This window comes from Drosophila albomicans, chromosome 3 (assembly GCF_009650485.2).
Source record: "Drosophila albomicans strain 15112-1751.03 chromosome 3, ASM965048v2, whole genome shotgun sequence".
In the NCBI taxonomy this organism is placed as follows: Eukaryota; Metazoa; Arthropoda; class Insecta; order Diptera; family Drosophilidae; genus Drosophila; species Drosophila albomicans.
Genome location: NC_047629.2, coordinates 45425643 through 45440507, shown reverse-complemented (window position 1 = coordinate 45440507; position 14865 = coordinate 45425643). Strand labels below are relative to the sequence as shown.

Here is a 14865-nt window from a genome sequence, read left to right as displayed (position 1 = left end):
CACAGAAGACAACGCATCCGCACAATTAGCAAGAAAAGCCAACACTAGCATAGGGAAAGGGATTGTAAGCGGGTGACAGTTGAAGGATCTGATAACAAGCTGTGGTTGTGACATTTTTCAAGCGATACAGAAACAGGTGTGCGCAGAGAGAAGGAGATGCAAGGGGGAAGCAAGGTAAGGCAAGGCAAACACAACAACAGCTCGTTGTCTAGTACATATATTATTTATGTAACTAAAGACACACTCGCACTCTTAGATAGATACTCACACAATTTGCATAATTAATTACTTACGCGTCTCAGGTTTAATTGATCCTTAATGTGCTGTTGTTGTTGTTGTTATTATCCGTGAGGAGGCTGCGCTTTAATTGAATTTCATTTTGAGTGCAGCTTTTATTATTTTTTCATTTTTTTTTTGTATTCGAGTTGCTTTTTCTTTTGATTTTAGCTTGGCTTTTGTTTGACCTAAAACAACTTTTCCTTCACGACATACATATACAGCGACGCGTGTGTGTGTGTGTGCGCTTACTTGTGTGTGTGTTTGTGTGTATGTGTGTGTGCTTAGGTATTCATTAGCAAGCCTCAGCAGTTGTCCTTTCCGTCGCTAGCCTGCGTTGAGGCATTGTCTTTATTATAACAAAAAGCGGAGCACATCATCCTGATTGCTTTATGCTTTTCACGTTTCTTTTCCTATCTGTTGTTGTATGTGTGTGTATGTGTGTATGGAAGGAGCCAGCGTATAAATGAACAACATAAAACTTCAAATTTTCCTTTAATCGAGACGTTTTCGCACTTTAAACTATTTTCAGCAGCACTCAACTTGATACAACAAAATTATGTGTAACACACTGTTTGCGCGTCTGTGTGTGTGAGTGTGTGTTGTTGTGAGTGTATGTGTGTCAACAGTTCACAAGCAACAAGGACGAAGGACGTCTGCACCCGACCAGCATCCAAGCGTTTCTGATAAGGACACCAGTCACAACACTTGCAGATGGCAAGAGAGAGCGAGAGCAGCCAGGCGCCTTGTGAATTCTCAATGCTCTGGGGAATGCGACATGCAGGTGGCGCCATCTATGAGTGTTTAACAGCTGCACGCCATGCAAGTCTTATACGTAGAAGAAGTGCTTATACTTATGCTTAAAAAACTGACATACGCGCACTTCTAACTGAAACTTAGCAGAGTTGTCTTATATTAGAAAAATAATTTAAAAAACAGTTTTTATATATTGGATTTAATGAAGATTGTCATTAATAAATTTAAGTGAAAATATAATTTATTTTTAAATATTAAATTTATAAAATAAGTAAGAATAAATCTTTAAGTTTCTCGAATACAAACTCACCACTTTCCTCCCCTTTTGAGTGCACTGCTTTGCCAACATTTCGACCTAAACGCACCCCTCACAAATTCGGAGTGCCATAACTCAACAAACTCAACGTGGAAAGCTTCGTTCGTGTCACTTTTCCCCTGGCGAAAGCCGAGCATCTAGACGACGCAGAGATTTCGCTGTTTTGACAGCTTCGGCAAGAGTCAACAACAATTCAAATTCAACAATATACTGATTTGGATGCCTTCAGAAGGACAGTCATAAACGAAGTGTAACGGCGTGTTGACGTTTCTCAAATGCGCACCGGTAGAACGAACTAAATCAAAGACCAAAAAGAACCATCTAACCATCCAACGATTCTATGCTAACACACAGTATATTTGAATCGAACAAATCGAAAAACTTGCGTGTAATCTCAACTATTTTAATACCGTTTTGTCGGCTTCTAGTTTCGTGTAAATAAAAAACGATGCAAAACTTTCGTTTTTGCTGTGAAATGAAATGCTAATTTTTTGGCCATAAACGGAAGAGATACAAAAAAAAAAGAAAAATGTTCAACATATTCTATTTGTCGAGTGCAAAACTTTTTGGCTGTTACCAAGTTCGAAATCGTAACGCAGAAATTTAAAGCGCTTTAAGCAAACGCCCAGAACGTCGAGAAGTCCTCGAGTTCGAGAAACAGGGCGTAGCTACTCTTGTGGTTTTAATGTCTGACACACAAAAAATAAAAAAATACAAATAAATAAAAAAGTAAAAAGCGAAACCAAGAAATTGTGTGGTGTTAGTGAAATTGTATCTTTGGGATACTTAAGCGTGTATGTAACTAGATACAAATACCAAATTGAACAAAGTGACTTTTCTCCGCTCTGTTGTTTCATCCCTTTTATGGCGTTAATTTACATTTTTATTTCTGTATAGTATAGAACATATGCGATTTGTGTTTCTGATTGAATGGACAGCTGCTTGATGTATGTTGACTTTTATAATCCAACAAATCTGAATAGTCGCATTCGCATACAGAAGCAGGCGCTTCATTATGAATGCAACAAAATAACAACAGCGTCATGCTCTCTTATAGAGTTTGTTTGTTTGTTGCCCCAGTAATGGCGTACACAAGCACAGGAAAAAGTAACAAAAAAAAAAAAAAAAAAGCTGCCAAAAAAGTAGTTTATGCAAAGAGGTTTAGCTGTCATATTGAGTCGAACACATGTCTGTCTGTTGCACCTACTATACACTTATTTGGGGCATGTAAGCGCTGCTTTATTTGTCTTGTCGAAGATTTAATACTCTGTCATAATATAGTAGTAGTTGAGTAGTAATAGCAATAGTAGTAGTGACTCTCTAACGGGAGAAACTGTAGTCAGCTTGAAATATGGGTTTATGGCCTCGTAAATGTTTCTTGCAATGCGTGACGAAATTATTATAGCTAGCACGGGGTTATAAAAATCCAAAAGGAATAAAGTAGCGAAAGTGAAGGCTTTAACTGTGCTTTAAACAAGCCATAGATTTGTTAACAATAATTGCGAATTGCAGTAAAAATACATTGCCTACTTTTGGGTGGAGTCCAGTAAGCGAGGCTGTGAAAATGCATTGCCTGCTTTTAGGCTGAAATATGTAAACGAGGCTGTGGAAATGCATTGCCTGCTTTTAGGATGAGACCTGTAAATGGATTTATTATCCTCGCTAATTATCGCTGCACGCATTTTTAGGGGTGGCTCATTAAATCGGATTTATTTCAGCCTAGTAAACTAAAATAATTATTACTTGCATTTAGGCCACAAAAAAGCATTAATTAAACTAAAAAACGAGAGTGAAAAAAACCATAAAAACGAAAAACAATAAAAACACATAGTTCAACTAAAAATGTAAATGCAAAATATGCCTAATTAATTTAGTAACAGTGGTCGCAAATAAAATTGTAATGGAAAAGCAAACAAATGCAATTTACAAGTAATAAGCAATTATCAATGCAACCATAATCGAAACGAAATCTAAACAAAAAAGCAATACAAACGAAAAAAAAAATTGGAAACAACTAATGAGAAACGTGGTTGCAGAGAGAGAGAGAGAGCTAGATAAACAAGCTCGATGCAGTTAGTGAAATGTGTTTTAGTTAAAGTAAATTCCACGCCGGAATTCACAATTGCAAAATGCGTTTAAATGCCACAACAACAGCAGCAACAACAACACGCAAAACAACAACAAAACCAAAAGCAAAAACAAAACAGACGCTTCAAGCTTCCACAACGCGATCAACGTCAACGTCAGTGTCAACAATAAAAAGCCGCGACAAGTGCAATATTGAATCTTTTATATGCAATTTAATACAATTATTTATACTAACAACAAGTATAATGTGCATGGCTAATGCCATTGGCAGTGGATTGCTGCAGGTCCAGGCTCAGTCCCAGACACAGACGCAGACATCGGCAGCCACAGGAGGAGAGGGGAGCAGCAACATGGATGCGTTTAGTGGTCAGCAACAGCAATTTGATGAGCTGCTGCCACCGCCGCCAGAGTTGGCCACGACAGCAGCACCCTTTCAATTTTCAACTGCTGCTGCCAGTCACACACAAACACACTCACACACACACACGCACTCGCACACACATCAGCATCAGCATCAACATCAGCATCAACATCCACACAGTCACACACACATGCAGGCGGCAACAACGTTACGTGTTAGTTACGGTAAGTGCCAGCGTACCTCAATTGTGCGGTTATCTGACTGATAGAAGAATGTGAAATGTAATTGGGCAACATGCCACACCCTAACCACGCCCATAGCCACCACATAGCCCCATTGTACGTGCGCCCTTGAACTAACTTTCCAATAAGTCAGACAAGTCGGAGCACTTGCCAATTGGAAGAATGCTGCTGTTGAGTCGAACTTAAACCTCACACAGAATTCCTTTAAAATTAAATTTTGTCAGCTTCCTTTTAACCCAGTCGCGAGCGCGTAACTTTGTCCTTACCACCGACACGGCAAGAAAGATAGAGAACTCTTAACACAAGACGGAATGTATAAGGAATCCTTTTGTCATTCGCCACACACACACACATTACACTTTTCTGTAGTTTATAAAGAAGTTCCGTTACGTTTCGTTCCGCTGCGTTCCGTTTCGACTGTTGTGGGAAATTAAAGAAAGCATCATGTGTTAAACACAAGTAATAAATACAAAAAATGAGATCATTGATGTGTGCCATGTTATTTATAGACTCATTAATCTCAAGTCATTTCTTTTTTCCTAAAGCTTGTGATATATATAAGTATATATTTACTTTTTTTCTGGTTTGCTACAAAAATTGAGACAGCTTTAACCTAACACGAACACAGTTGACCCCCAAAAAGAATGAAAGAAAAAACGAAAAGCGTTCCCGTCAATGTTGTTACTTTATTAGAACGTATTAATCACAAAGCTGTTAGCCAAAGAAGACAGCAAAAGTCGTGCCATAAATACCCTAAAGAGGGCATGCAAAAATGGAAGCAAAAGCAATCTCTGTTATTTGTCAATATACTCGTAGTCTGTGGCAAATCACATGCCCGCATAATCAATTTATATAAAGTATTCCCCATTTAATTTCCAATATCAAATGCAATAAACATATCCTACAGAGACACAGTCGCCACATCACTTCTCATAGTTTTTTTGTAGCATACTTTTGTGCTCAACTGAAAATTGAATTCACTTCGCTGCCCCAGAAACTGTGCTACACAATGTGCTATTAGCTAGGGTATAAGAGCGCAAGTGGACTGACATATTTTATACCATGTACTGCGAGTAGCACGCCAATGTCCTCAAACTCAATTTACTGTTGTCTTTCATTATTGCGACACAGATTCCAATGAAATCGATAATTCCTATGCCATTGCTGCCGCGGAAGCAGCTGCGGCTGAAGCAGATGATGTCGACTCTGATGCTGATGCTGATGCCGATTCAGATGCTGATGACGTTGAAACAGTCGCCGATGATTACGTCATTGCGTTGGGACATGGCCAGAACACAACGAAAGAGAAAAATGACAGAGCAACGGCAACAACATCGACAACAACAGCAGCAGTAACAACAATACCAGCAGAAGCAGCAGCAGCAGCGAATGGAAAGCACCTAATGAATGCAAAAACACAAGATTTATTATCCTTATCGCAGCTGAGTTCACATCAAACATCAACTGCGCCACACGAGAAGAACGCATCAAGTCTGAAAAACTCCCTCAGCAGCAGCAGCGGCAGCAGCAGTAGCGGTGGCGCCTCATCTGGCGGCAACTTCCAGCAAATTGGCTCGCAACGAGTCAATGGCAACGTTTCGCCGACAGCTGCTGCTGCGTCACCAGCTCACAATGTTAGCTCCAACGGCCAACAGGTTGCAGTCAATGGTAGCTCAATAGCGCCCACCTTATCCACATCCACCTCCAATGTCCGAACGTCGGCCAAGAAGGTGGATAGCAAATTCATTTTGCCCAAGCAGCAGAAAACCGATGCTCCCATGCTCAACTATATCTTCGACACGTTCTCGTCGGCTAACAAGCATCATCATCACGATCAAAGGTAAGCTTAAATTCAAGAATCCTTAAAGATTGGTTTAAATATGCTTAAGTCACAAATTCATGCGTCGCAAGTATATTATTAAGACATGAAATAAAAGTATTATTCGAACTTATAAACTACACAACAATTTATTCAAATAGCAAAAAGGGATATTTTGAAATTCATATCCATAATTTTTCTATTTTGTTATTAACAATTTAGCTTTGTATTCTTATTTTAAGGGAAATTAATTTCTATTACATCTGTACATATCTTCATACTTGATGACGAATCCCTTAATAGGATAATATTTGTTATAATTTCTTAACCATTGTTATAGTTAATTCTATTTTATAAATCAGACGCATATCTAAAGAATTATTAAAATTAATATCTCTCTTTCTCAATAATAAAATGTTTTGGTTAATATTATATAAATAAATAATAATTTAAAAATAAAACGTGCAGTTCACGGTTCTAAAAATACTTTTAAACAATTCAAACACATAAGTTGAAAATTGTTTAAGTTATTCAACATCCACTTAAAAAATGCATTTGTTTATTAAATATAAATACAAAGGATTAAGCCTTTTATCAACCTAATCACAACTTTACCTGTACAGTATTAAATATGCTGGATAATAAATGTGTGGATATTCACTTATCAACCTCCTAATTGGTATATAATACCAGTAGTTTTGTCTAATTACAGTCACATCATTGTAGTAAATATACTTATTATTTAACTTTACTTTACGGATAGACTGCAATTATCCTAGGTTCACTTAATTTCCACAACTATTCAACTGTAAAGAGATATTTATATTTCATTCGAGCAACTCCCACTTCAATTGCGGCTTGCCTCAACTTGTGGCAATAATAGCTGGTCTTACACAGAGTCCTTGAGAGTATGTTATATACTTACTCACTTGCAACTTTAGTTTTTTAAGACTTTCGTCGGCAGCAATAAACATAAAGCATAAAGGGAAACAATATCCGACTACTGTCTAGGCTCACACTCCTCCTCACACACATTAAGTACACCTGCTGACCAATAAAACTGCATACCATCCACAAGTATTCTCTGTCTGTGGGTATCTGTGTGTGTGCGTTTCGCTTATTCGTTTTTCATTTTCTTTTGACTTTTCCCTTACAGGTATGGGCCGCACTTTGAGGACGTGCAGCGCGTTGGACAACCAACAAATATGACTGTTCAGGCGGGGAGCAGCATTCATTTAAATTGCAGAATTTCATTGCTGCAAGATAAGACTGTAAGCATATCCATACTTAAATATTACATTTACTCACCTGTTTGTGCCCAGTTAAGTAGATATTACAAACAGGCATTAAAACACGATGCTTGCAATGAAATGCAGAATTAACTATTTATTACTTAAAAGAAATACCATGTTTTTGAGAACTTAAAACTACATCAGATGAATAAGGAAATATATGTATTTGAGAACTTTTAAATTTGGTTATGAATGTTAAGAAAGAGAAAACTTCACTATTATTATTAGAAAGAGTAAGAAATAGTAAAAAAGCCTTTATGATAAATGGGAGATAAATAACATAAATGCTTCTACAAATATTTACTGTAGTTGGGGATTTGTTTGAAATTTTACAATTTTAAAATATGCCGAATAGAAAGAAGCTTTTTTAAGATATTTATATTTATGTTTATGTGCCAAATATGAAAATACTACAAATAATATGACAAAGTAACAAATTTACTTGTTAGTTAAATTGAAATACACTAGAGACACTTAAATGTCTTGAAAATAAATAAACTTGTTAAACACTTAAAAAGCCAGCACTAGGTCAGAAAAAGTCTTTAAAGCAATGTCCTCAATTTAAGCATAACGTTATAAATATTTACGGCAGGTCTCTTGGGTGCGACGTAGTGCGCAGAACGAGGAAAATGGATTGGATCTGCTGACAGTGGGTCTGCATGCTTATACGGGCGATAAGCGCTATAAGATGGAGTTTCAGTATCCCAACAATTGGCGTCTGAAAATTATAAATGTTAAAAAGGATGACGAGGCGACATACGAATGCCAAATCTCAACGCATCCGCCCCGCGTCATACAAATAAATCTGCATGTGAATGGTAAGCGAAAGAATTCTCGCACTTACAAGTATAATATTTAGTACTTTCATGTGTTTTGTGGTATATTGGTATATTAGTATTCTACAAATTTAAGGCAATTGTTAATATGCTATGTATCAATTACAATTCAAGAAACAGTTGGATTAATATTTTGTATATTAAACATAATATTATTTCTTAAATTGTAATTATAATATTAGATACTTTAGTGTTTGTTTTGAATATGTTATAGTATATTAAATATACAAACAAACAATGCAATTGATAATATAATATATGTTAAATTTATTATTTTCTCTTCTATTAGATATTTTCATGTGTCTAGCGAATATATATATATATATTGAATATACACCAAAAATTATTGCAATTTTTAGTATAGTATATAAAATATTGTAAAGTAAAATTGTAGAAAATGTATATTAATATGTATTAATATGTATTGTTAAATTTTAACATGCTATATTAACAACTCAACTTATTTTTATTAAATTTTAATTGACTTTAATGTACCATATTAACATTATTGTATTCAATTTTTGAAATATTAAATATAACGCCAGAAATGCTGTTTGAAATATTATTGAATTATTTGATATTTTTTCTTATTTCCTCCCTATACCTTTCTAGCTCCCAAAGTGATGATTGTGGATGAGTATGGGGATCCGTTGCAGGAGAAGTACTATGAGATTGACTCCACGCTGCAATTGTCGTGTGTGGTACGCAATGTGGCCATGACTAGCTCGGTGGTATTCTGGAAGCACAGCGAGAATGTGCTCAACTACGATGTGACACGCGGCGGAGTTAGGTAGGCTACGCTCTGTACTCTAAAGAGATTATATCTTAACTCAGTGAATATCTAACTTTAGTGTCAAGACCGAACTGATGGAAGATGGCGCCAATTCGACATTGTTCATTGCGAAAATTCACAAGGCTGATTCCGGCAATTACACCTGTTCCATTAGCGAGTTCCAGAACTTTACCATTGTGGTGCACATACTGAATGGTAAGTTCGATGGATCCACTTTTTGGTACTTCACTTCAGATTAACTTTATGGTTTTCCCGTTGCAGGGGAGAGTTTTGCGGAGCTGCATCACGGCGCTGCCGGAGTTGGGGCACGTGCAACGTGGCAATATATAATCGGATTGTACGTTTCTCTATTGCTGCTGCGTTGGCTTCGCTGCAGCAGTAGGTAAAGTTTAACACAATGAGCACAAGACGCCTAACTTTATCTAAGTTACACACATATATAATTAATAATAAAATTAAAAAGTAACAAGAAAAGAAACTGAATAATTAGGCTCCTTATGTACATTTTTGTTAATTAATTGTAAAGATTTTTTGGTGGCGGTGAGTTATTAGAAATAACTAAAAACTAAACGAAATAAGTTCAAACATAAAACTGAATTGTTATCCATAAGCAACTAGTCTAAGTAAAATGCCTATAGATATGATGAATGAAACACTCTCGTTTGATATTCGTTAGCATCAATTTGTACATGTAAAAGCACACATAAAGTTAATAATAGTTGTAAGTCGAAATATGCAAAAGATGCCAACGAATTTCCATAGAACAATTTTGAACTAAACGTAATTATAATCAAATTAATGAGAAAAACGAATAACAAATAAACAATGGACACGCATATGAGAATAAAAAAAGAGAGAATTAAATAAATAAATACAGGAATGTAAGATAACATATGAAACTGCTGTGGGATGGCTTTTATAAATATATAAACTAACGTAAAATACATATTGTAAGCCACAGGATACACACCCACACACACAAACACAACTACACACACACTGAAACACAGAGTCAAAGTCGCAGAACTATTTGAAGCAGCGTAAACTTGTGTAATTTAATGCTTACAGTATCTAGAAAGTAAGCCGAGATATGATTAATAAATAAAACTACACAATGATGAAGTATAGCATTTTATTATCAGCGGTGTAAATTATTTTCCAATCTCGCATTTGGCTTAAGAGGTTGTTCAAAATAATGCCATGATATACGAATGAGAAACAATTTATATTCGGCAACCCTATCAGCTCATCTAGAATTCAATTTTGCATTGTTTCTTTTTGGGATCCAAGAGAATAGACTTCAAAAGTAAAATATCATGCTGTTATTCAACTCAATGTTTAAAAAATATATATTTATTTTACAGTATTAACTATAAATAAAATTATGGCATAACACTAAAAAGTGAATTAGCCTTCGACACATGTTAGTGTTTATGTTTATTATAATTTATTAATATAATTTGCCCTTACATTTTGTATGTGGGCATGTGGGACACGGCCAGCAAAATTTCTGTAACCAAATACCGAAATACGATTAATTTTAATTTGAGCGATAAAAACCCGCACCTGGTATACTATATAAGGAGTTCATGAAATTATGTATGCTCATAGTTTTCAGAACGTTTCAACATGAAGCTGCTTATTGTATTTGCTTTGACTCTGGCCTACGTCTCGCTGGTTTCAACGGCATCTGTTCTTCAGGACCAAGCCGAGAATGTTGGCATTATCAACGGACATGACGCTTCGCCTGGTCAGTTCCCCTATCAAGTTCAACTGATTAACCACTTAGGATACATGTGTGGGGGCTCGTTGATTGGTCACGAATGGGTGCTGACTTCCGCCTTCTGTGCAAAGCTGTAAGTTCATGAGTGTTTTAGGAAATGTTTCTTACTAACCGTGTCCTTTTTCCATAGTGCCGATAATGTTACTGTTCACTTGGGCAGCGTTCGGCGATCCGCGCCCCTAGTAACCCGCTTTGCGTCTGAGAAAGATATAATCAGCCATCCAGGTTTTAATTCTAATTTCATGTACAACGACATCGCACTTGTCCGTATTCCATATGTTAAATACAGCAAAAACCTTCAACCCGTTAAGCTACCAAAGATCCAACCACTCTATCACAACTATGCTGGTTCTGAGGCTACCATTACAGGGTGGGGAGCTACCACGAATACTTCCACCACTGCATCCGAGATACTTCAGTACGCTAAAGTAAAGGTCATAAAGAACGTAGAGTGCAAGGCTAAAGCTCACATCATTGACTTTAATCAAATCTGCGCTTCGAGCGCCTCTGGTGCATCGCCGTGGGGCGGTGACATTGGTGGCCCATTGGTGGAGCTGCCAGGCTTGAGTCAGATTGGTATTACGTCCTTTGTAATAAACATGGAAGATAATATTGGTGGCTTCACCCGAGTAACTAGTTACCTCGGCTGGATCAAGTTTCATACCGGTCTTCCTTTGTAATACAGTCGGTATGACTGTGATCGAACCTTTCCTTATAACTCTTTTATTGTTTATTATTAAAACCATAAACATTGTAAAATTCGCAAATATAAAATAAAAGTGATGTAAGAAAAGAAAATATGGTGTCTAAATTAACTAAAATTGAAGACCAATTGAGGCTTTACAGAAGTATTGGTTGCTAAGTAAGCTGCAGCCGATTCTGCTCGACTGTGAGATAAATCCACATTCTAAAATTATACCACAAATAATAAAATATACCGAATGTATGTTAGTACTACATTTTAAATATACCACAGAGTACAAAATATATCAGATTGTCAGCCAAACAAAGACTCAATTGTAGGACAAAAGTATTTCTTAAATAACTTCACAATTAAATATTCAGGAATCTTAAAGACTATATGTTGTTATTATTGGGAGACGGTCAAGAATTTATATACTTTATGGGGTCCTTCTGCCTGTTTTTGCAGAGACAAAGTTATAATACCCTTCTACCCTATGGATAGCGGATATAAATACATAGTAGTATAATCACTGGGTAACCCGATAAAACAAACTCGTGAAGGATATTACCAAGAACATATATTGACAGACAATGATAGCCAATGATTAAAAAAAAAGGTTGAATAAAAATATTGTTCATCCAAAACAAGTACATCATATGAAATCATAATCATATTACATATATATTGAAGGTATATGAAATAGACGAAACGCTTACTCTACTGCATTACCGTAAGAGCAGATGATTTTAAAAATTAAATCAAATTCCATGTCAAGCTTGCTCAACATCCAGAAAATTCAATATCCGATAATAATAATGGGCGTTTTTGTTTATGTGAATTCATAGAACACTTTAGCATAACGCAACTGTAATTGCCAAACGAAATAAAGATCTTAGATTAATTTTAAAATTTGCGAAACGAACCCACATACACTTATTATTCAAGCTAGCCAGGTTGCCCCGCATTACATTTTGATTTATGTACATATATTAATTGTTATAAAAATATATTTTTTTACAATTATAAAATAATTTAAAAACGAATTTAAAAAATTATGATGCTGATAATTTCTAAACTAAAAACTTATTGCTTTCGTACCTTCAAGAAAGAAACGCCATATAGAAACAATAATGCAATGATAATGCACCTAAAGCCTGATATACATTTCGTATTTCCTTTAAACACCTAGATATCAGAGCCTACAAAAGAAAGGTTAATTTTTGCAGACAGTCCTTGTTATTTTCATACGTTTATAAAGACTTTTACCTGTAGACTTTTACCCACGCACACTTTCGTCCTCTCAAATGGAATAACAAGCGTAATTTGAAGCTAGAGTAACGATTTTTGATATATACAATCATCATACTGCCTTTTAATTGCGAGCAGATAAATATTTTATAAGCTATTTAATAAGTTATTTTATAAGAAAAGGTTTTAACGGCTGCTGATTCCGGTCTTCGTTTCTTTAATCTATGGTAAATTATGAATGTAATAGTTTTTTTATATACCAAATATAGCCTTCTGTTTTTGTTCTTAAAATTAATTTTAAATATTTTAGAAATAATACCCTGCTGTTTGGTTTTATTCAAAATGGATACATATCACAGTTGAGCACATTTGGGAGTAGCTTTCTTACTTATTAGTTATGAATAAAATGCAGTAGGCAACCTGAATACAATTAATTTAGCCTATTTAATAGAAATAAACATATCTTAAGAACAAAGAGAAAAATAATACAGAAGTCAATGCTCACAATACTTTATTTGTTTTATTAATAGTCATTTTAACAATCTTAAAGTTTAAATATACATATATGCCCATAATAATCTGCGGGCTTAAAATTTATGTAGGAATGTGGGACACAATTAGTAAAAAATGGCAAAACCAAATAAAAAATGAGATTAATTGTAATTTGAGCGATAAAAACCCGCACCTGTTATACTATAAAAGGCGTTCATGAAATTATGTATGCTCATAGTTTTCAGAACGTTTCAACATGAAGGTGCTTATTGTATTTGCTTTGACCCTGGCCTACGTCTCGCTGGTTTCAACGGCATCTGTTCTTCAGGATCAAGCCGAGAATGTTGGCATTATCAACGGACATGACGCTTCACCTGGTCAGTTCCCCTATCAGGTCAAAGTAATGGCCGATAAAGGCCAACGGGCTAATTGTGGTGGCTCCTTGATTGACCACAATTGGGTTTTGACTGCCGCCAGCTGCATAGCAGAGTAAGTTGGAGAGTCCTTAACGAAACAGTTCTTAAATAATCATTTCTATTTCCTCTAGATCAGATCATGTTGCCGTTTTTTTGGGCAGTGTTAACAGCTCATCTGCTCCGGTCTTGCGCATAGTCAGTAAGAAAGACATCATCGAATTCAAGGACTTTAACGATTCTATACCTTCCGCTGATATCTCGCTTCTTCGCATTAAACATGTTGAATACAACAAAAACATTCAACCCGTTAAGTTACCGAAGATCCAATCACACTATCAAACCTACGCTGGTTCTGAGGCTATCATTACAGGCTGGGGAGACACCTTTAACGCTTCCAACCCAAAGCCCAAAATACTCCAATACGGTAAAGTCGAAATCATAAACAATACAGATTGCAGGGCTTTATATGGAGAAGTAATTTCCTCTGGCCTCATCTGCGCTTCGTCTGTCTCAGATGTAGCCCCATGGAACGGCGACGCTGGTGGCCCATTAGTGCAATTGCCCAGTTTGGTCCAAGTCGGTATAACCTCGTTTTACGCCCCCGATAACCAATTAGGATACCCTGCCATCTTCACCCGGGTTACCAGTTTGCTCGAGTGGATCAAGCATCACACCGGTCTCTCTTTGTAATCGCTGAATTCAATTTAACGTAAAGATGTTACCCATAAGGGGCTAACTAATCAATATATCATATATATATTTAAAGTTGCAACTCCGCCGTGCGAATTAAATAAATAAATATTGATATTGCATACACATATTTCTTAAACATATTACTATATTATAAGCGATGCGATAGACTCCTCCAAGACGATAGACTCCTCCAAGACAATACTAGCAATAGTTTTAATACCAACTACCCATAGGGTAGAAGGCCAAGACGATCTAGCCATATCCGTCTGTTCGTATAAAACACTGGATCTCAGATAGTATAACAGATAGAGCTCTAGACAGCATTTGTTATGTTTGCACGCAGATCAAGTTTGCTTAAACATCCAACAAAAATCGAATAACAACCGTAATTTTAAGGCTAGAGCAAATTTTTGTATATACAATAATAACTATAGTGATTGTGATTCCTGATTTGGAATCAGATAAAAATTGTCGAAGTTATTAAGGAAATAGTTTTGTATAACGCCTACTTTCTAGAATGTAGTACCATATCAATATACCAAATATATAATTTGTCACATTTTTATTTTTATGATATATTATTTTCGTACCCAAAAAACCAAAATAAATAATATATGGGTAATTCTCTGATTGATGTCGCGCGCGACCATTTTTATAGTAAAAAAAAACATAAACTGAAACAATTTTAAAAATAAAAAAAAGTTATTCTTATAGCTCTATTTTATTACTTTAATAGGAGCTAAGAATGGTTTTGGAATTTGTTTTTATA

General features: G+C 35.7%; 3 protein-coding genes across 7 annotated transcripts; all 3 read left to right on the top strand.

The window, feature by feature from the left end:
• Positions 1 to 1592: 1592 nt before the first annotated feature.
• Positions 1593 to 9901, top strand: LOC117572506 (uncharacterized). 5 transcript variants are annotated; one of them, XM_052005209.1, is made up of 8 exons: positions 1593 to 1736; positions 3229 to 4021; positions 5171 to 5879; positions 7015 to 7129; positions 7743 to 7968; positions 8599 to 8776; positions 8838 to 8974; positions 9041 to 9901. In XM_052005209.1, the coding sequence occupies exons 2-8, from the start codon at positions 3478 to 3480 to the stop codon at positions 9163 to 9165; spliced, it is 2034 nt and encodes a 677-aa protein (XP_051861169.1). In that variant the 5' UTR covers positions 1593 to 1736; positions 3229 to 3477; the 3' UTR covers positions 9166 to 9901. The 5 variants fall into 5 exon arrangements, with proteins under 5 accessions (XP_051861169.1, XP_051861168.1, XP_051861167.1 ...); XM_052005208.1 differs by having other exon boundaries at positions 1593 to 2142; XM_052005207.1 differs by having other exon boundaries at positions 1593 to 2142; positions 3223 to 4021.
• A 507-nt stretch (positions 9902 to 10408) lies between these two features.
• Positions 10409 to 11242, top strand: LOC117571024 (collagenase-like). Its single transcript, XM_034252984.2, has 2 exons — positions 10409 to 10635; positions 10693 to 11242. Exons 1-2 carry the CDS (start codon positions 10409 to 10411, stop codon positions 11240 to 11242), a joined length of 777 nt encoding a protein of 258 aa, XP_034108875.1.
• Positions 11243 to 13243: 2001 nt separating this feature from the next.
• On the top strand, positions 13244 to 14093 carry LOC127565412 (collagenase-like). The gene is made up of 2 exons (XM_052003592.1): positions 13244 to 13476; positions 13535 to 14093. Exons 1-2 carry the CDS (start codon positions 13244 to 13246, stop codon positions 14091 to 14093), a joined length of 792 nt encoding a protein of 263 aa, XP_051859552.1.
• The last annotated feature ends 772 nt before the right edge of the window (positions 14094 to 14865 follow it).

Coding starts and splice junctions, on each gene's coding strand:
- LOC117572506 (XM_052005209.1), top strand. CDS start 3,478: ATGCGTTTAAATGCCACAACAACAGCAGCAACAACAACACGCAAAACA. Junction 5,880..7,014: donor CATCATCATCACGATCAAAG/GTAAGCTTAAAT, acceptor TTTCCCTTACAG/GTATGGGCCGCACTTTGAGG. Junction 7,969..8,598: donor AATAAATCTGCATGTGAATG/GTAAGCGAAAGA, acceptor ATACCTTTCTAG/CTCCCAAAGTGATGATTGTG.
- LOC117571024 (XM_034252984.2), top strand. CDS start 10,409: ATGAAGCTGCTTATTGTATTTGCTTTGACTCTGGCCTACGTCTCGCTG. Junction 10,636..10,692: donor TCCGCCTTCTGTGCAAAGCT/GTAAGTTCATGA, acceptor CTTTTTCCATAG/TGCCGATAATGTTACTGTTC.
- LOC127565412 (XM_052003592.1), top strand. CDS start 13,244: ATGAAGGTGCTTATTGTATTTGCTTTGACCCTGGCCTACGTCTCGCTG. Junction 13,477..13,534: donor GCCGCCAGCTGCATAGCAGA/GTAAGTTGGAGA, acceptor TATTTCCTCTAG/ATCAGATCATGTTGCCGTTT.